At 25.3% G+C, this 22,358-nt stretch overlaps 2 protein-coding genes across 2 annotated transcripts in view; both read right to left on the bottom strand.

Annotated features, from left to right (window-relative positions):
- Positions 1–21,361, bottom strand: part of Proc-R (Proctolin receptor) — a 47,486-nt gene extending 26,125 nt beyond the window's left edge. The window contains exon 1 of the mRNA XM_065507905.1: positions 20,674–21,361. The gene's annotated coding sequence lies outside the window, so the exon portion shown is untranslated. The remainder of the gene's footprint in view (positions 1–20,673) is intronic.
- On the bottom strand, positions 6,687–21,432 carry LOC135958737 (protein TsetseEP-like). The gene is made up of 2 exons (XM_065509631.1): positions 21,324–21,432; positions 6,687–7,099 (listed from the first exon to the last, which is right to left on the bottom strand). The coding sequence occupies exons 1-2, from the start codon at positions 21,430–21,432 to the stop codon at positions 6,687–6,689; spliced, it is 522 nt and encodes a 173-aa protein (XP_065365703.1).
- Between the last annotated feature and the right edge of the window lie 926 nt (positions 21,433–22,358).

Here is a 22,358-nt window from a genome sequence, read left to right as displayed (position 1 = left end):
CTTGAATTTTGCTAAATTTGTCATCTATTTTAACCAACTAAAGTCTATGCCAATTAATTTACTTGCTAAATTTTAATTAAAATTCTATGAATTATAGATATCAACCTGAATATCCCTAATATTTTATAAAGTTTTAAGTTGATGAGAACTTTGACAAACAATTACTGTACAAAATCCTTAATAACAGGGGTTTTTCCAACTAACAACGCACAAATAGAAGCTCATCCATTTCGGCCTATAAAAACTGATACTCCATCCCAACACTGCCTACAAAAGTTAGGGTAAAAAGTGAACAAAATTCCCTAATTATATCTATAGAAGCAAAAAAAATAGTAATGACAGAACACCACATTTCCCTAGCAAAGGTTAAAAGCAAAAGAAACATTATTAAGAGGGGCAAAAACAACACTTTACCCAACAGAAACATGGTAAACACTAGTTATTCATTTAACTACCACATACAACAATACTTAACAAACACGTTTATGCAGGCAAACACACTTTATCTCCCTCTCCCCCAACCCCCTCTTCATGACCACTCTTGAGAAAATGATTATATACAGTTTTCCTCTCATACTCTCATATTAAACCGTAACAACATGGTAAACATTAAAACAAACACACCAACTTGAAACATGTTTACATGTTATAACGGTGTATTTGAGAGAGTGCGTATGATTGAGAGCATTCGTTTGAGTGTTTGTGTTGTTGTTTCTGTTGTATTTCTGTGTGTTAATGTAATCCTGTGTATTTATGTTGTTGCAATGGTTTTGTTTGGTTGTTTTATATGTGTGTTTGAGCATGTTTCTGCTTAATTTTGCTCTTAACCTCGTCTAGTCTCATGTACTTGCTGTGGTAAGTGTGTGTGCATATTCTGTGTCATGTTTGAACATGTCCATCCACTATAGTTTTGTTTGCTAATTAACTGTAATGCGAAATAAAAACGAACTGGACAATTATTTCAGGTAAATACAAACATACATAATTACCTTGCTATTTTAATGCCGCATAAATAAGTTTAATTTTGAAATCATATCAAATGATGCAAAGTTCATAAAAAATAGATTGAAACTGGAAATGGTTCATATAGAACAGAACTAGAACAGAACTAGAACAGAACTAGAACAGAACTAGAACAGAACTAGAACAGAACTAGAACAGAACTAGAACAGAACTAGAACAGAACTAGAACAGAACTAGAACAGAACTAGAACAGAACTAGAACAGAACTAGAACAGAACTAGAACAGAACAGAACTAGAACAGAACTAGAACAGAACTAGAACAGAACTAGAACAGAACTAGAACAGAACTAGAACAGAACTAGAACAGAACTAGAACAGAACTAGAACAGAACTAGAACAGAACTAGAACAGAACTAGAACAGAACTAGAACAGAACTAGAACAGAACTAGAACAGAACTAGAACAGAACTAGAACAGAACTAGAACAGAACTAGAACAGAACTAGAACAGAACTAGAACAGAACTAGAACAGAACTAGAACAGAACTAGAACAGAACTAGAACAGAACTAGAACAGAACTAGAACAGAACTAGAACAGAACTAGAACAGAACTAGAACAGAACTAGAACAGAACTAGAACAGAACTAGAACAGAACTAGAACAGAACTAGAACAGAACTAGAACAGAACTAGAACAGAACTAGAACAGAACTAGAACAGAACTAGAACAGAACTAGAACAGAACTAGAACAGAACTAGAACAGAACTAGAACAGAACTAGAACAGAACTAGAACAGAACTAGAACAGAACTAGAACAGAACTAGAACAGAACTAGAACAGAACTAGAACAGAACTAGAACAGAACTAGAACAGAACTAGAACAGAACTAGAACAGAACTAGAACAGAACTAGAACAGAACTAGAACAGAACTAGAACAGAACTAGAACAGAACTAGAACAGAACTAGAACAGAACTAGAACAGAACTAGAACAGAACTAGAACAGAACTAGAACAGAACTAGAACAGAACTAGAACAGAACTAGAACAGAACTAGAACAGAACTAGAACAGAACTAGAACAGAACTAGAACAGAACTAGAACAGAACTAGAACAGAACTAGAACAGAACTAGAACAGAACTAGAACAGAACTAGAACAGAACTAGAACAGAACTAGAACAGAACTAGAACAGAACTAGAACAGAACTAGAACAGAACTAGAACAGAACTAGAACAGAACTAGAACAGAACTAGAACAGAACTAGAACAGAACTAGAACAGAACTAGAACAGAACTAGAACAGAACTAGAACAGAACTAGAACAGAACTAGAACAGAACTAGAACAGAACTAGAACAGAACTAGAACAGAACTAGAACAGAACTAGAACAGAACTAGAACAGAACTAGAACAGAACTAGAACAGAACTAGAACAGAACTAGAACAGAACTAGAACAGAACTAGAACAGAACTAGAACAGAACTAGAACAGAACTAGAACAGAACTAGAACAGAACTAGAACAGAACTAGAACAGAACTAGAACAGAACTAGAACAGAACTAGAACAGAACTAGAACAGAACTAGAACAGAACTAGAACAGAACTAGAACAGAACTAGAACAGAACTAGAACAGAACTAGAACAGAACTAGAACAGAACTAGAACAGAACTAGAACAGAACTAGAACAGAACTAGAACAGAACTAGAACAGAACTAGAACAGAACTAGAACAGAACTAGAACAGAACTAGAACAGAACTAGAACAGAACTAGAACAGAACTAGAACAGAACTAGAACAGAACTAGAACAGAACTAGAACAGAACTAGAACAGAACTAGAACAGAACTAGAACTTGAAGTGAAACCTAAACTAGAAGTAGAACAGAAATAAAACCTGAAGTAGAAACTGAACTAGCAACACAAGTAGAACTTGAAGTAAAACCTAAACTAGAAGTAGAATAGAACTAGAGCCTGAACTAGAAGTAGAACAGAAATAAAACCTGAAGTAGAACCTAAAGTAGAACCTGAAGTAGCAACACAAGTAGAACCTGAAGTAGAAACTCAAGTAGAACCTGAAGTAGAACCTCAAGTAGAAACTCAAGTAGAACCTGAAGTAGAACTTGAAGTAAAACCTAAACTAGAAGTAGAAGTAGAACAGAACTAAAGCCTGAACTAGAAGTAGAATAGAAATAGAACCTGAACTAGAACCTGAACTAAACCTCAACTAGAACTTGAAATAGATCCTCAACTAGAAGCAGAACTAGAACCTGAACTAGAAATTGAGCTTGGTCTTGAACCCGAACTAGAACTTAAAATAGAACCTCAGCTAGAACCTGAACTAGAACCTAAACAAGAACCTGAACTAGAATCTTAACTAGAACCTCAACAATAACTTTAAATGGAACCTGAACTAAAACCAGAACTAGAACCTGAACTAGATCCTGAACTGGAACCTGAACTAGAATCTGTACTAGAACCCGAACTAGAATCTGAACTAGAACCTGAAGTAGAGCCTCATCTAGAACATGGACTAGAACCTGAACTAGAGTCAGAACTTTAACCTCAACTAGAACCTGAAATCGAACCTGAAGTAGAACCTGAAGTAGAACCTGAACTAGAACCTGATATCGAACTAGAACCTGAACTAGAACTTGAGCTAGAACCTAAACTAGAACCTGAACTAGAACTTGAACTAGAACCTGAGCTAGAATCTGAAATCGAACCAGAACTAGAAACTGAGCTGGAACTAGAACCTGAACCTGAGCTAGAACCTCAACTAGAACCTGAAATCGAACCTGAACTAAAAGTAGAACTTTAACTAGAAACCGAACTAGAACCTTAACTATAACTGAAATAAAATTTTCTATTAATTATACCCTTCACTGGGTATAATGGGTTTGTGCAGATGTTTGTAACGCCCAAAAATATTAGTCTGACACCCACCTTAAAGTATACCGATCGACTTAGAATCACTTTCTGAGTCGATTAAACGATGTCGGTCCGTCCGTCCGTCTGGTCGGCTGGCTGGCGCAGAGTACAGGTCGCAATTTTGAAGACATTTCGATGAAATTTGGTATATATTACTTTTTTGGCTCAGGGACCAAGCTTATTGAAACTGGCTGAAATCGGTCGATTATTTCACCTAGCCCCCATAAAAATTTCCTCCCGAAATTGGACTTTATCGGTCATAAATGTTTAATTTATTAATAAGTTTTATATATAAGTTTTATATACACAAAATTCATGTCACCAAATTTTGTTACGATCGGTCCATAAGTAGTCATAGCTCCCATATAGACCCGCATCCGAATATCACTTTAACGTGCATAAATCGCTTAAAAATGTTGGTATACTGTCAAAATTCAACATAGTTAACTTTAATATAGACATAAATCACACAACCTAATTTCATGGTGATGGGTCCATAATTGGTCATAGCCCCCATATAAGGCCCACTTACGAAAATCTATCAAAAATATAAATTATTGAAATTTTAAAAGAAAAATGTTTTTGCTCTTTTACTTAGTGTAGGGTCGGGCTTGATCGACCATACTTTCTTATTTGTTTTCATTGCATTTTGTCTCAACTGAAATTATCTTTTCAGTAAGTTTCCATTTGATTTTATCACATCATTATTTCTAATAAATTAAAATGTGATAGCAACAAACCGGTGACAAATTGTCTGTCATTTAATAAAATATTGTAAATTTTTTTTAAAACTGCCGCCACACTTAAGCATAATTTATAGCCATTCCAAACATTCTGTTACAATTCTAATTATTTACCCTGACAAATTGATTGATTTTATTGCCTTGCAATTGATTTACTATATTGTTGCTTAACAGCATTCATCATACGCCCTGTAATCTTGATTCCCATATAAAAATTAATTAATATTAATCATACGTCTTTAGATTATTTAGTTTAAAGATTTATGGAAATTTTTCAATTTACATTTCAAAATAAATGACAAGCCTGGGGGAAACGTAAGACAACTGTTTAATAGCGGTAGTTTTTCTAAGAGTTTTTGAAACAACAAGTGTTAGCTGTCTTTAGGCCCAGCCTTAGTTTTTTTTCCACAATTATTATGCTGGTCAGGTATTTTTTTACAATTATAATTATTTCACTTCATTTATGTAGATAGTTTTATACATTTTCATTTTGCATGATTTAATTTATTGGCTGCTTTTGTTTTAAAACACTTAAACAGCTCTATGAATTTTTAATGAGTTTTAATTTTTTCATTTATTGTTTGTTGTTTTTTTTTATTTTGTTATAATTAAATTAATTTCCAATTAATTATTCAATATATATAAACTGTTACAATTGTGTTAAAAAATACATGCATTTATATTTATGTGACTTTATTTTCAAAAAAAAAAACAAAAAAATTCAATTAAATTAAATTATTTGTTTTTAACGTTTAAACCAAATTAATGGTTAATTAATTTTTTTAATTAAAAAATATTTTGTTTAACAAATTAATAAAAATTTTATGAAATTTTTGTTTTCAGCGTTAAGTGTCAATGTAGCTGGCTTTAAATGGCAACTAAGTTGGAGAGCAAAAACTATATCGTTGGTGTCCAAAAAAAAAATAATACGAAAGATAAAACTATAGGCTTAATTGTTTTACTAGTATTAAGGCCAACCTTTTTAATGTTTATTGAATTTTGTTGAAGTATTTTTTGTTGCCTCTTTTATGTAATCAATATGACCCCTGTTATAAAGCAAATATTTTTTTTTCATAACTTATATTTGATCTTGTGCCTGTGGTGTTCAATTTATTAAAAAAAAAATATAAAATTTTTGTAGCCATAGTTTTATCAACAATTACAAAATAAGCCTTTTTTAGGGGCAAACAAAACCATACACATTCGAACTCCTACCCCTTTTAATATCTCACTTTAACACCATACATGGTGTCAACTAGTTGAAACACAAAACACCCACAGGCTTTTAATTGGCACCCTATACTAAAACTCACTAAATATTGAAACAATTTGAGGATAATTTAAAATATAGCAATAAAACATTGAATAATTTTAAACGAAATTCAAATAATTTTTTAATACTGCAGAAAATTTCCTTAAAATTCCAGCTAAACGTATGATTAATAATAATTATTTGCTCAAAAGTTTTGCAGGCGTATGATTGTTATTAATAGTCAGTTTAAGTTGTTTTCTAGCTCATGATTTAGTTCAGGTTCCAGTTCAGTTTCTATTTGAGGTTCTAGTTCTATTTTATGTTGAGGTTGAGCTGAATTTTTAGTTGAGGTTCTAGTCCAGGTTATAGTCGAGGTTCTAGTTAAGGTTCAGGTTCTAGTCGAGGTTCTAATCGAGGTTCTAGTTGAGGTCTTAGTTGAGGTTCTAGTTCAGGTTCTAGTCGAGGTTCCAGTTGAATTTACAGTTCAGGTTCTAGTTGAGTTTCTAGTTGAGTTTCTCATTCAGGTTCTATTTCAGGTTCAGGTTCTAGTCGAGGTTCTAGTTGAGGTTACAGTTCAGGTTCTAGTTCTATTTCAGGTTCTAGTTGAGTTTCTAGTTGAATTTTTCGTTCAGGGTCTAGTTGAGGTTCAGGTTCAGGTTTTAGTTGAGGTTTTACACAATGCTCTAGTTTTAGGCTCCAATTGAGGTTGTAGTTCATGTTCCAGTTGAGGTTCTAGTTGAGGTTCTACTTCAGTTTCTACTTGTATTGCTACTTCAGGTTCTATTTCTGTTCTACTTCTAGTTCAAACTCTAGTTCTATTCTGTTCTACTTCTAGTTTAGGTTCTACTTCAGGTTCTACTTGAGTTTCTACTTCAGGTTCTACTTCTGGTTCTACTTCAGGTTCTACATCAGTTTCTCCTTGAGGTTCTACTTCAGGTTCTACTTGAGTTTCTACATCGGGTTCTACTTGAGTTTCTACTTCAGGTTCTACTTGAGTTTCTACTTCAGGTTCTACTTCAGGTTCTACTTGAGTTCCTACTTCAGGTTCTACTTCAGGTACTACTTGAGTTTCTACATCAGGGTCTACTTCAGGTTCTACTTCTGGTTCTACTTCAGGTTCTACATCAATTTCTCCTTGAGGTTCTACTTCTGGTTCTACTTCAGGTTCTACATCAGTTTTTCCTTGAGGTTCTACTTCAGGTTCTACTTTAGGTTCTATTTTAGGTTCTCATTGAGTTTCTACTTCAGGTTCTCATTGAGTTTCTACATCAGGTTCTACTTCAGGGTCTCCTTGAGGTTCTACTTCAGATTCTACTTGAGTTTCTACTTCAGGTTCTCATTGAGTTTCTACTTCAGGTTCTACTTCAGGTTCTCTTTGAGGTTCTACTTCTGGTTCTACTTCAGGTTCTACTTCAGGTTCTCTTTGAGGTTCTACTTCAGGTTCTCCTTGAGGTTCTACTTCTGGTTCTACTTCAAGTTCTACTTCAGGTTCTCCTTGAGGTTCTACTTCAGGTTCTCCTTGAGGTTCTACTTCAGTTTCTACTTCAGGTTCTACTTCAGGTTCTCCTTGCGGTTTACTTCAGGTTCTCCTTGCGGTTCTACTTCAGGTTCTATTTGAGTTTCTACTTCAGGTTCTACTTCAGGTTCTACTTGAGTTTATACTGCAGGTTCTACTTCTGAGTTTCTTCTTCAGGTTCTATTTCAGGATTTACTTCTAGTTCTGTTCTAGTTGTGTTCTAGTTGTGTTCTAGTTCTGTTCTAGTTCTGTTCTAGTTCTGTTCTAGTTCTGTTCTAGTTCTGTTCTAGTTCTGTTCTAGTTCTGTTCTAGTTCTGTTCTAGTTCTGTTCTAGTTCTGTTCTAGTTCTGTTCTAGTTCTGTTCTAGTTCTGTTCTAGTTCTGTTCTAGTTCTGTTCTAGTTCTGTTCTAGTTCTGTTCTAGTTCTGTTCTAGTTCTGTTCTAGTTCTGTTCTAGTTCTGTTCTAGTTCTGTTCTAGTTCTGTTCTAGTTCTGTTCTAGTTCTGTTCTAGTTCTGTTCTAGTTCTGTTCTAGTTCTGTTCTAGTTCTGTTCTAGTTCTGTTCTAGTTCTGTTCTAGTTCTGTTCTAGTTCTGTTCTAGTTCTGTTCTAGTTCTGTTCTAGTTCTGTTCTAGTTCTGTTCTAGTTCTGTTCTAGTTCTGTTCTAGTTCTGTTCTAGTTCTGTTCTAGTTCTGTTCTAGTTCTGTTCTAGTTCTGTTCTAGTTCTGTTCTAGTTCTGTTCTAGTTCTGTTCTAGTTCTGTTCTAGTTCTGTTCTAGTTCTGTTCTAGTTCTGTTCTAGTTCTGTTCTAGTTCTGTTCTAGTTCTGTTCTAGTTCTGTTCTAGTTCTGTTCTAGTTCTGTTCTAGTTCTGTTCTAGTTCTGTTCTAGTTCTGTTCTAGTTCTGTTCTAGTTCTGTTCTAGTTCTGTTCTAGTTCTGTTCTAGTTCTGTTCTAGTTCTGTTCTAGTTCTGTTCTAGTTCTGTTCTAGTTCTGTTCTAGTTCTGTTCTAGTTCTGTTCTAGTTCTGTTCTAGTTCTGTTCTAGTTCTGTTCTAGTTCTGTTCTAGTTCTGTTCTAGTTCTGTTCTAGTTCTGTTCTAGTTCTGTTCTAGTTCTGTTCTAGTTCTGCTTAACGTATGATTAATATTGATTATTTGTTTAAGAGTCTAACAGACGTATGATTAATATTAATAGGAATTTAAACAAAATCATAAATGTTTAAATAGATAGAACTTCTAAATTAAAAGTCAGATCTAAATAAAATTTTGTATATTAATTAAGAAGAAAATGATCTTTCAGAATGTTATTGTACGATTTATTTTTCCTTTTATAGGGTCCTTCAGTTGTCGTTTATGTCCTTTCTAGTAGCTTTTTAAATACTCTTTTATGGTTGATTTTCTGTGTGTCATTTCCAAATGTCATGACTCTTTAGTATACATAGTTATGGTATTTTTTTGTTGCCTTCCTTTTAATTTTTATATATGTTTTTTTGTCATTATATTTTACTTTATTTTATTTTATTATATTTAGCTTTCTATTGTGTTTGTGGTAGTTTTTTGTGTGAGTTTTTATAAACGATATTGTTGTCTATGGTTAGGCCTCTTTTTTTAATCCTTTTTGTTTAATTAATAACAACAATAGAAACTTTAATTGGTATAAATAAAATACAATAGTTTGTGGGTTTTATAAGCGGATTAAAAAATTTGTGTTGACACTGTTTAGAAGGGGGAATTAAGAAAATAATTAAAGGAATTCTATAAAACAAAGAATGAAGGTAAAGAGATTTATAGAAATTTGTTTACAGATTTTTCTTTGAGTGTTTAATAATAAATTTATTGTATACAATTTTTAAACACATCTTGTTAAATTACTACAAATTGAATCATTAAATTTTAGCAGCAATTTTTTAAATGGTTTTTATGTGCACGAGTTAGCATTGCTTATTTTAAATATTTATTTGAATAAAAAATATAAAAAAATAACATATAAAATTATGTTTAAAATGTAAACAAGAGATGAGAATTCCTAACATATCAAAAACAATACACAAAGGAGCATTTCAATAAATGTTTTTTGAATATTAAAAAAAATAAGTAAGTATTAAACATATATGTACATTTACTCATACATTTGAATTTGTAGATAAACAAATACTAAATGTTAATAACATTTTTATTACTAAATGCCAAAGAACAAACACTAACACTAAAAATCATAAAAATATAAAAATAAATGTGAAAAAAAAACATTCATTTGAAACTAACATTTCTTTTATATGAACAATTTTCGTCATGAATGTTTTAGTTTTCCTTTTTCCCCCTGCTCTTTTTTCTTTTTTATTCATAGCCGTTTAACAAAGAATTTATATGAATAAAAATACATGAGAAACAATTAAGTAAAAATGTTTTACACAAAATAAATAAAGAAAACACAATAGCAGAAAAAAAAATTTTTATTAGATTTTTTTACATGAATTTTTATAAAGCATATAATTGAAGTTTAAAATTATTTGAAATTAATGGAATCAATTTAAATTGTTGGTAATATTACACAAAATTAATTAGCTTTAAGAAAAATAAAACATTTGCTTAAAATTCTAATTAAGCGTATGATTAATATTTACTCAAAGTCATACCGGGCGTATGAGTAATATTAATTAAGAGTGAATTATAAGAAAAATGTTAATATAGCTAGAATTTCCAAACTAAAAGTCGGATCTTAACCAAATTTGCAGTGTTAATAAAGAAGAAGTTAAGCTTTCTTAATATTCTTAAAAAAAAGTTTCTAGTATAAATACAACCTGATTCATGGTAAAGCAAAGTCAAGCACTTTGAGAAAATTTTTTTTAATTTTTTTTCTTTTAAAAAGCTTAAATTTCCCTCTTAGTGATGAATAGGCGAACATTTAACACTTCAAGTAAAGTTTGTATTAATAAAAAAAATTACAGATTTTAATATTTTGAAAATTTTTATTTTGATTTTAATAGTTTTTTTATAAAATTTGTTAAAAATATAAAGAAATTCCTAAGATATTATTAAAGCTATTGAAAATTGGCTTAAAATGCTTTTTAAACGTATGAGTAATATTAAATATTTATTTAAAAACATACGTGGCGTATGATTAATATTAATTATGTGAATTTCAAGGAAAATGTTAATATAAATAGAACTTCAAAACTAAAAGTCAGATCTAAATGAAACTTCTAGTGTTAATAAAGAAGAAATTAAGCTTTTCGAATGTTATTGGAAGAAGTTTCAAATTTAATTACAGCCTAATTCATAGTAAGTCAAAGTCAAGTACTTTGGGTTAAAAAAATTAATGATGGAATATTACGCATATTCTGGGTATTTTTCAGCCAATGCTTGCTTCAAACGAATCCGTTGCATTTGCTACAGGTTCCCTGGAACGATCTGGTCAGATTTCAGCAGCTCATAAGAAATATGACCCTTTTTCTCCCACCAAATACAGAGCATTACCTTAGCTTAATGGATATTTGGCTTTGGACGGGCTTCACATACGCTCTCTTTCGCTTCGAGTTATTGTAATGCATCTATTTTGCATCACAAGTAATGATTCAATGCAAAAAATTATTTTTTTTTATAACGTTCAAGCATAATTTCGGATATTCCAAATCGTCATTCAAGGTCTCTCCACTTCAATTTGTATGGTAACCCAATTTCCCAGCTTTTGTATAGATCCTTCTGCTGGCGTACGTCTTGAAATTGATGTTTGAGTAGCTCCTAAGTATTTTTTCAAATTATTGTTGAGTTTGACAATAAAAAAAAGTTAAGCGAAACTTGCAGCATATGACGCTTTGTTGGTATAAAATTCGATATTATCGAAGCAAAAGCAACTGAATTGTTTATACTAAGTGAGAATAAATGACAGATATGTACCCTTCAAAATGACATCTAAATTATTAAAAACATGATACGCCATCTATTGTTAATCCCGCAGCCAATAGCAAATTTTTTTTTTTCACCAAAAATAGTTTTAAATATTCTTAAACGGAATATAGCTCTCTTATTTGTTTTAATATCATTCTATAGCAGGCTTAATATTCAATTAAATTCAATATTCTGTTTATTTTTATTGAAAATTCAAACCGTAATTTTAATAAAATTTGATTATGTTAAATAAATCTAGTTGTTTAATCACTTTTGTAGCTTTTTCTGCTCTTTCAGCTTTTTAACTGTATATTTTCTCTTTTTTCTCTCTCTTCCTGCTCAATATAGACTTTAATTCAATATTCTCTTTATCTAGATTCGAAAATTTAAACAGCAAACATTTGTTTCTTAGAAACAGCAGCAGCTGAAGAAAAAAAGAATTGATTAAAACTTCTATTAAAAGCCACAGTGTAGGTGCAGAAATTTAAATTTTATCACCACGTTTTTTTTATTTTTTTTGATTGTTTATTTTTAAACAAAAAAAAAAAACTTCATTTCATATGCTGTGTTTGACCAGTTCACAAATGTTATTCAAAAATTCAAATGTTGAAAATGTTTTCAAGCGGAAACACATTAAAAGGCTTAATGCTGAAACAAGTAAATTTAGAACAAAATTTGAATTTATTTTTAGCAGCTAAACATAATGTTTGCGACCAGTTACTTTCAAAATAGAAAAATAGGAAGAAAATTGAAAAAACTAAGGAAAAGGCTATAAAAAGGTTTTGAAAAAGGACTATAAATACAATTCTATACCAAACTATAGCATATTTTATTATTAAATCATTGTTTAAGAATTCTCTTTAAATGACGTATTTTTCATTATTAAAAAATTTCCATTTAAAAGTAATTAGATTTTCTTCAAGTGCCAAAAACATTTAAAATCAATCACAACTATATAAGATTTGGCTAAATTGTTTCATATTTAATTGAATAAATTTAATTATTAAGCAAAGCAAAAAAATAAAGTTCAAAACGGGTAAAATTTGATTTGGAATATGTAGAATGAAATTTAATTTATTGACATAATACTTATAATATTTCCTTTAGTTTATTAAGACAATTTCCAGAAATTTGTTTGGTTTTTTTTTTAATAAACCAATAACGGAAATCTCAAAGATTCAAAGAAAAATTTGAAAAATTTTTAAAACAAAACATTTCAACTTTTTGCTTTTTGTTTCATATATAACCAGAAGATTTAATTAAAATACAAGACAACAACAAATATAATTTACAAGTACAATTTTTTTTTTGGTTTTGGTTTTGTCATAATATAATAAAAACCACAAAGTTTATTTTTATTTTGTATTTTTAAAATACAATGAATTTTCGAAACCAAAATATACAAATGAAGAACAACAATGTTTACAGATGAACAGCAAAAAAAAAGTCAAATATATAATAATTAATATAAAATTTAAAACAGCCATGACATTGGCTAGTGAGTGTTTTTATTTTACCGCTAACACAAGCACAGGGGAGGAGACACATTTTAAAAGTGTGTTTTTTTTCCAACCGAAATCTTAAAATATTGAAATATTTTCAAATATTCTCACTAAAATAATACATTGCTTAACACATGACGTGTATAATAGAGTCAAAAAGTGTTGACCAAAAATTTTATGACAGATGAGCAAATGTTTGAAATGGATGAGCGAATTGGACACTTAAACTAAAAACAATTCAATTTCAAAACTATTTTTATACATTTTTTTGTTATAGAGCTTTAGAAGAAACGCATTTAAAATAAAAAGAATTATTACTAATGGTTTTAAATTGAAATATATTTCAAAGTTAATTCCAAAAAAAATTTAAAAAAAATTATTCAAATTTTGAGAGGTATTTTTTTAAATAAATAAAAAAAAATAAAAAAATTACAAAATATATTAAATTCAACTTTTTTACAGTCATAAAGTTTGTCATCACCTTTATTATTTCAATATTTTTCATTTGCTTCCCCTTAAAGTATATTAATTCCGGATTTTTGTAGATATGGTCCATATAGCAATTGCCTTCTGTATGTTGAAATCAATTTTACGTAGCCCCCAAATAGCTTACATACATGAACGATACATCAATATATCCGCTATAGTCCCGGTTCGGTTGCTATTAAAAATCTAGAAAATCGGTCCACAAATGGCTGAGATATAAGCCAAAAACCAAGACTACCTCGATTTTTTACCTATTTTGTAACTATATCTATATCTGGATTACTAAGTCATTAATATCGACAATATGGATATCTAATAATAGGTATTTGAAAGAACTTTCCAACGAGCTATATAAAGCCATAGTAATATGAACATACAATGAACATAATGCGTCAAAATCGGAAAAAATATTTTTTAAGCCGAATTTTTTTTTCACAAAAAAAAATTTTTTACTATACAATTCTTTTCAACCTTTTTTTCATTAAAAAAAACCTTTTCAGGAAAAAAAATTCAAAACAATATTGTTTTTGCCAAAAAATATTTCCAATCTTTCTAATACTTTGGCGAAGGGTTTATAAGATTCGGCATAGCTCTCTTACTTGATTCGTTAATATTTTTTAAGTTACAAAGTTATAAAGTTATAAAGTTATAAAGTTATAAAGTTATAAAGTTATAAAGTTATAAAGTTATAAAGTTATAAAGTTATAAAGTTATAAAGTTATAAAGTTATAAAGTTATAAAGTTATAAAGTTATAAAGTTATAAAGTTATAAAGTTATAAAGTTATAAAGTTATAAAGTTATAAAGTTATAAAGTTATAAAGTTATAAAGTTATAAAGTTATAAAGTTATAAAGTTATAAAGTTATAAAGTTATAAAGTTATAAAGTTATAAAGTTATAAAGTTATAAAGTTATAAAGTTATAAAGTTATAAAGTTATAAAGTTATAAAGTTATAAAGTTATAAAGTTATAAAGTTATAAAGTTATAAAGTTATAAAGTTATAAAGTTATAAAGTTATAAAGTTATAAAGTTATAAAGTTATTAAGTTATAAAGTTATAAAGTTATAAAGTTATAAAGTTATAAAGTTATAAAGTTATAAAGTTATAAAGTTATAAAGTTATAAAGTTATAAAGTTATAAAGTTATAAAGTTATAAAGTTATAAAGTTATAAAGTTATAAAGTTATAAAGTTATAAAGTTATAAAGTTATAAAGTTATAAAGTTATAAAGTCATAAAGTTATAAAGTTATAAAGTTATAAAGTTATAAAGTCATAAAGTTATAAAGTTATAAAGTTATAAAGTTATAAAGTTATAAAGTTATAAAGTTATAAAGTTATAAAGTTATAAAGTTATAAAGTTATAAAGTTATAAAGTTATAAAGTTATAAAGTTATAAAGTTATAAAGTTATAAAGTTATAAAGTTATAAAGTTATAAAGTTATAAAGTTATAAAGTTATAAAGTTATAAAGTTATAAAGTTATAAAGTTATAAAGTTATAAAGTTATAAAGTTATAAAGTTATAAAGTTATAAAGTTATAAAGTTATAAAGTTATAAAGTTATAAAGTTATAAAGTTATAAAGTTATAAAGTTATAAAGTTATAAAGTTATAAAGTTATAAAGTTATAAAGTTATAAAGTTATAAAGTTATAAAGTTATAAAGTTATAAAGTTATAAAGTTATAAAGTTATAAAGTTATAAAGTTATAAAGTTATAAAGTTATAAAGTTATAAAGTTATAAAGTTATAAAGTTATAAAGTTATAAAGTTATAAAGTTATAAAGTTATAAAGTTATAAAGTTATAAAGTTAGAAAGTTAGAAAGTTAGAAAGTTATAAAGTTATAAAGTTATAAAGTTATAAAGTTATAAAGTTATAAAGTTATAAAGTTATAAAGTTATAAAGTTATAAAGTTATAAAGTTATAAAGTTATAAGTTATAAAGTTATAAAGTTATAAAGTTATAAAGTTATAAAGTTATAAAGTTATAAAGTTATAAAGTTATAAAGTTATAAAGTTATAAAGTTATAAAGTTATAAAGTTATAAAGTTATAAAGTTATAAAGTTATAAAGTTATAAAGTTATAAAGTTATAAAGTTATAAAGTTATAAAGTTATAAAGTTATAAAGTTATAAAGTTATAAAGTTATAAAGTTATAAAGTTATAAAGTTATAAAGTTATAAAGTTATAAAGTTATAAAGTTATAAAGTTATAAAGTTATAAAGTTATAAAGTTATAAAGTTATAAAGTTATAAAGTTATAAAGTTATAAAGTTATAAAGTTATAAAGTTATAAAGTTATAAAGTTATAAAGTTATAAAGTTATAAAGTTATAAAGTTATAAAGTTATAAAGTTATAAAGTTATAAAGTTATAAAGTTATAAAGTTATAAAGTTATAAAGTTATAAAGTTATAAAGTTATAAAGTTATAAAGTTATAAAGTTATAAAGTTATAAAGTTATAAAGTTATAAAGTTATAAAGTTATAAAGTTATAAAGTTATAAAGTTATAAAGTTATAAAGTTATAAAGTTATAAAGTTATAAAGTTATAAAGTTATAAAGTTATAAAGTTATAAAGTTATAAAGTTATAAAGTTATAAAGTTATAAAGTTATAAAGTTATAAAGTTATAAAGTTATAAAGTTATAAAGTTATAAAGTTATAAAGTTATAAAGTTATAAAGTTATAAAGTTATAAAGTTATAAAGTTATAAAGTTATAAAGTTATAAAGTTATAAAGTTATAAAGTTATAAAGTTATAAAGTTATAAAGTTATAAAGTTATAAAGTTATAAAGTTATAAAGTTATAAAGTTATAAAGTTATAAAGTTATAAAGTTATAAAGTTATAAAGTTATAAAGTTATAAAGTTATAAAGTTATAAAGTTATAAAGTTATAAAGTTATAAAGTTATAAAGTTATAAAGTTATAAAGTTATAAAGTTATAAAGTTATAAAGTTATAAAGTTATAAAGTTATAAAGTTATAAAGTTATAAAGTTATAAAGTTATAAAGTTATAAAGTTATAAAGTTATAAAGTTATAAAGTTATAAAGTTATAAAGTTATAAAGTTATAAAGTTATAAAGTTATAAAGTTATAAAGTTATAAAGTTATAAAGTTATAAAGTTATAAAGTTATAAAGTTATAAAGTTATAAAGTTATAAAGTTATAAAGTTATAAAGTTATAAAGTTATAAAGTTATAAAGTTATAAAGTTATAAAGTTATAAAGTTATAAAGTTATAAAGTTATAAAGTTATAAAGTTATAAAGTTATAAAGTTATAAAGTTATAAAGTTATAAAGTTATAAAGTTATAAAGTTATAAAGTTATAAAGTTATAAAGTTATAAAGTTATAAAGTTATAAAGTTATAAAGTTATAAAATTATAAAATTATAAAGTTATAAAGTTATAAAGTTATAAAGTTATAAAGTTATAAAATTATAAAATTATAAAGTTATAAAGTTATAAAATTATAAAATTATAAAGTTATAAAGTTATAATGTTATAAAGTTATAAAACTATAACCATATAAAGTTATAAATTAAGAGAATTTAAAGGGATTTTATAATTTATTTGTTTTTTTTGTAGTTTTTTGTTTTATTTTTGTTGTTTTTTTTTATTCATTTCAATTTCTTTCAAGATCTTTTGCTCATTATTTTCTTTCTTGGAAATTTTGTAGAATTTCCTTGAATTTAGTCATTCTTCAACTTTCAGAATTTTTGTTTTTTTTCTGTTAAAAATAATATGACATTTATTTCATCTGCTTAAGATTTATATATGGAAAAGACAAACAAATAATAAATAAAAAATCAACCAAAAAGATGTATAAAAAAGTATTATTGTTATTTTTATTTAAATATGTAGGTATTTTTAGCAATATTTTTATATGGATAAAGACACCCACTAAGATTTTGTTTTACCCAAAAAAAAACAATATAGTTCATATCTTAGATCTCTTTTATTTGTCATGCTTAACAATTTTCTAGAATTTCAAAACCTTTGCCTATCTATCGGCACTAGATCAAAGTGTGCCCCTCTCTAAAGGTCTTTTAACAAAATTCTTGCAACATTTTTGTGCTTTTTTTATGACAATTTCGCTCTTGAACTTATTTCGAATTCTTACAACAGGTGTAGTTATGTATAGTTTACTCTCACTAAATGTCACCATTATAAAAAAAGAAACGAAATTTTATAACAAAATAAAATAATTTTATTACAACTAATTTTGGCTTTTTAAAATAAATAAAGCAAACAAGAAGAAAACTAAATAAATAAATAAAATTAATGGCATTGTAATGACATTAACCTTGAGTCAATAAATTCAAAAATTGTATTAAAAAAATTTGTTCAAACACAAAACCAAACACATGCTACAAACACTTTGCTAAAGATATGGCGCTAAAAGTTTAAAAAATATTTGATTAAAATTTTGTTGATACACAAATAAAGAGACAATTTAATAAAGATACAAAAGAAAATGTACAAATAAACTGAACTAAATAGATAAATAAAGCAATAATAATGGGATGAACTGGGTGTGTTTTAATAAAAATAAATAACATAAGAATAGCAAATGTTTTTTTTTTTCTTTAAACTAATAAACAAAATAAATGTTTAATAAAAAAAAATATGTTAAATTTGTTTTGAAAAACAGAAAAATAAATTAAAATTTAAGTTTTAATTGAATTGAATCAAGAGGATAACAAAACATTTAAAGAGCTTGACTTTGCATTACAATAAATCAGGCAGTAATTACATGAGTGGGCTCTTCCCATAATATTCTGAAAATTCAATTTCTTCTTTATTCATAAGTCAAGTTTCGTTTAGATCTGACTTTTAGTTTAAAAGTTCTAACTAAATTAATATTTATTGTACAAATTTACTTATAATTAATATTAATCATACGCTTGGATTGACTTTAAGCAAATATTTAATATTAATCATACGTTTAAAGGACATTTAAAGCCAATTGTCTATAGTTTTAATAATTTCAAGGAAATCTATAAATTTTAAAGCAGTTTTGTAAAAAAAACTATTAAAGTTGAAATAAAGTCTTTAAACTATTAAAATATACCATTTTTTTGGAGTGGAAAAACAAATAAATTTAAATCGAAATGTAGGACTTTAAAGTTTTAAAGGACTTTTGTTAATTTTACGGAAAATCTTAATTGTTGAAATGATGTAAACAATGTAATTTTAGGCTAAATTATACAAATTCTAGTTAAAATTATGAAATTAAACATTTATATTTTGAAATTCTTAAAAAATGCAATTGTTTACATCATGTAAACTATGTATTTTTAGTGTCAAAAATATAAAATATGTGTAAAATTAAAAAATGTATAAATTTGTTTCATTTGACCGAAAATTTCTATTGTTGACATTATGTAAACAATTTAGTTTTAGGGTAAATTATGCTAAAATTATCAAATTCAAAATTTATTTTTTGAATTTCTTAAAAAATTTAATTGTTTACATCACGTAAACAATGTATTTTTAGTGTCAAAAATATAAAATATGTGTAAAATAAAACATTTTATAGGTTTACCTTTCATTTTACTACAACATTTTTATTTTTGACATTATGTAAACAATGTAATTTCAGTGTAAACAATACAAAATCTTCATAAAATTAAAGTTTTCAAGCAATTTTCTTTAATTTTAGGAAAAAATTTAATTGTTGACATAATGTAAACAATGTAATTTTAGGGTAAATTATAAAAATTCTAGTTAAAATAATGAAATGAAACATTTGCTATTCGAATTACCTAAAAATATAAATTTATTACATCAGGTAAACAATGTATTTTTGATGTCAAAAATATAAAATATGTGTAAAATTTACATTTTTATAGATTTGACATTTATTTTACTGAAATTTTCTATTGTTTACATTATGTAAATAATGTATTTTTTAATAAATAATAAAAATTTTAAACAAATTTAACATTTTAAAGATTTTTCTTAATTCTGTTGAAAATCTTAATTGTTGACGTTATGTAAACAATGTAATTTTTGGGTAAATAATACAAATTTTAGTTAAAATTAACAAATTAAAAATTTGTATTTTTAATTTCTTAAAAATTCAATGTATTTTTGGTGTCAAATATGTATATAAAATGTGTTTGAAATTAACCATTTTATAGATTTTGTTACTTTTGGCTGACAATTTCTATTGTTGACATTATGTAAACAATTTAATTTATGGGTAAATATTGGTTGTATGATTCAAATTTTTATAATTTTATGATTTATATTTTTATAACTTTATAACTTTATAACTTTATAACTTTATAACTTTATAACTTTATAACTTTATAACTTTATAACTTTATAACTTTATAACTTTATAACTTTATAACTTTATAACTTTATAACTTTATAACTTTATAACTTTATAACTTTATAACTTTATAACTTTATAACTTTATAACTTTATAACTTTATAACTTTATAACTTTATAACTTTATAACTTTATAACTTTATAACTTTATAACTTTATAACTTTATAACTTTATAACTTTATAACTTTATAACTTTATAACTTTATAACTTTATAACTTTATAACTTTATAACTTTATAACTTTATAACTTTATAACTTTATAACTTTATAACTTTATAACTTTATAACTTTATAACTTTATAACTTTATAACTTTATAACTTTATAACTTTATAACTTTATAACTTTATAACTTTATAACTTTATAACTTTATAACTTTATAACTTTATAACTTTATAACTTTATAACTTTATAACTTTATAACTTTATAACTTTATAACTTTATAACTTTATAACTTTATAACTTTATAACTTTATAACTTTATAACTTTATAACTTTATAACTTTATAACTTTATAACTTTATAACTTTATAACTTTATAACTTTATAACTTTATAACTTTATAACTTTATAACTTTATAACTTTATAACTTTATAACTTTATAACTTTATAACTTTATAACTTTATAACTTTATAACTTTATAACTTTATAACTTTATAACTTTATAACTTTATAACTTTATAACTTTATAACTTTATAACTTTATAACTTTATAACTTTATAACTTTATAACTTTATAACTTTATAACTTTATAACTTTATAACTTTATAACTTTAAAAAAAATAAATTTTTAAGAAAACATTTTTTTATTTTAAAGTATAATTTGGTGAAGGGTATATAAGATTCGGCACATCCGAATTACTTACTTGTTTCAATTTAAAATCTCTTTATGAATATGAGGGTAAAACTTTGCAATTGTTTCTTTTTAATGGAAAAACACTGTGTTTTTAAAATTTTGAAGAATTAGTTTAAATCTTGTACCCCTTCCTCCCCCAACAATTATTCAAAGTTGTTTTTCAATTCTCCTTTTATAATACTAAACTTAATAGATTCAGAAAAACTTACCTCTTCCAACCGTTTACTGTTCCATCTTAAAGCAAGAAATAAATACACCCCAAGGTATATATGCAGTAGTATAGATGGATGACTGATGATTATTATGATTAAGTAGCTCTCGTAAATACTTGTACTTATTCAATTTAACTAAAATTTAAATACAACAATAATAACAACACGAAAAACACACAAGTACACTTAAAAGATTTAAAGAAAAAAACTATTCAACTGAAAATTTTATTCAAAATTGTTATACGAAAAAAAAACAGGCTTTCAATTAAATGTTAAACTTAGTTAAATTTTATTTTTATATAATTTTTATAGCTGTTAACTTGATTAATCATAGATTATAGATAAATTATGTTCAAATGCATTTCAAAAATTTACATAATTTTTTAGTTGTTTTTTTTTTTTTTGATAAATTTTAAATAATTATGATGCTGTTGTTTTTATTCATATTTTTTTCTTTTTTTTAGAAAACTACAAAATTTTGGCACTTATTCTAAAATTTTTTCAATATTTTTTGGTTATTTTTTCGTTTTATGTTAAATATGCTTTTAAATTTTATTTATTTTCGTTTTTGTTGTTTTTTTTTTCCTTAAATTTTTATATTTTTTTAATTAAAATTTTCTCCATTTTGCGTTTTTGTTTTATTAAACCGTGTGTTTGAGCTTTTGAGCAAGACGTTAGTATTGTTAGACCGTGCACCTTAGACTGAGTAGAGTGTAGGATTTTCAAAAGATCATTAACAAGATCTTTTAATATCATTGATATAAATTTTCTCCACAAATCCCTGGGTGCAAAGAGAAAATAAACAACAAAAAAGCTTTTTCGTATAAAAACAATCTCTTAAATCAATTAACCGTAAAAGACTCAATAGATAAACAAAAGAAACAGTTCTCTTTTTAAAAACACAAACAAAGCGTTAGGCGAGAAATACTAAATTAAACTTTTATAAATCGTCCAAAGTAATAAATTTGTATGGAATTAAATTATAGCTTCTGAATATTAAACAAATTTAGTAAAATATGTCTTCAAATGCTTTTGGTTTAGAAAATAAGGATTCGTTAAGTTTTTCAAAACTGATGAAAATAAAAAATTTTCACATAAATGAATAGAATCTTAAAATAGCTAAACAATTATAGAACAAATTAAATTTTTGTAAATTCGGTTTAAAAAATAAAGTTTCGTTAAGTTTTTTAAAATGTCCAAAGTAATAAATTTTTATGGATTCAAATTATAGCATTTTAATATTAAACAATATTAGTAAAATATTTCTCCTAATGTATTTATTTTAGAAAATAAGGTTTCGTTAAGTTTTTCAAAACTGCCGAAAATAAAAAATTTTCTTATAAATGAATAGAAACTTAACAAGTTTAAACAAATATGGAAAAAAATAAATTTTTATAAATTCGGTTTAAAAAATAAAGTTTCGTTAAGTTTTATAAATCGTCAAAAGTAATAAGTTTTTATGGATTAAAATTGTAGTTTTTTAATGTTAAATAAATATTGTAAAATAATTCTTCAAATGCTTTTATTTTAGAAACTAAGGTTTCGTTAAGTTTTTCAAAACTGCCGAAAATAAAAAAAATTCACATAAATGAATAGAAACATAAAATAGCTAAACAATTATAGAATAAATTAAATTTTTATAAATTCGGTTTAAAAAATAAAGTTTCGTTAAGTTTTTTAAA

Source organism: Calliphora vicina, chromosome 4 (assembly GCF_958450345.1).
Source record: "Calliphora vicina chromosome 4, idCalVici1.1, whole genome shotgun sequence".
Taxonomy (NCBI): Eukaryota; Metazoa; Arthropoda; class Insecta; order Diptera; family Calliphoridae; genus Calliphora; species Calliphora vicina.
The sequence above is the reverse complement of the archived record's forward strand: the minus strand, read 5'-3'. Positions and strand labels throughout refer to the sequence as shown.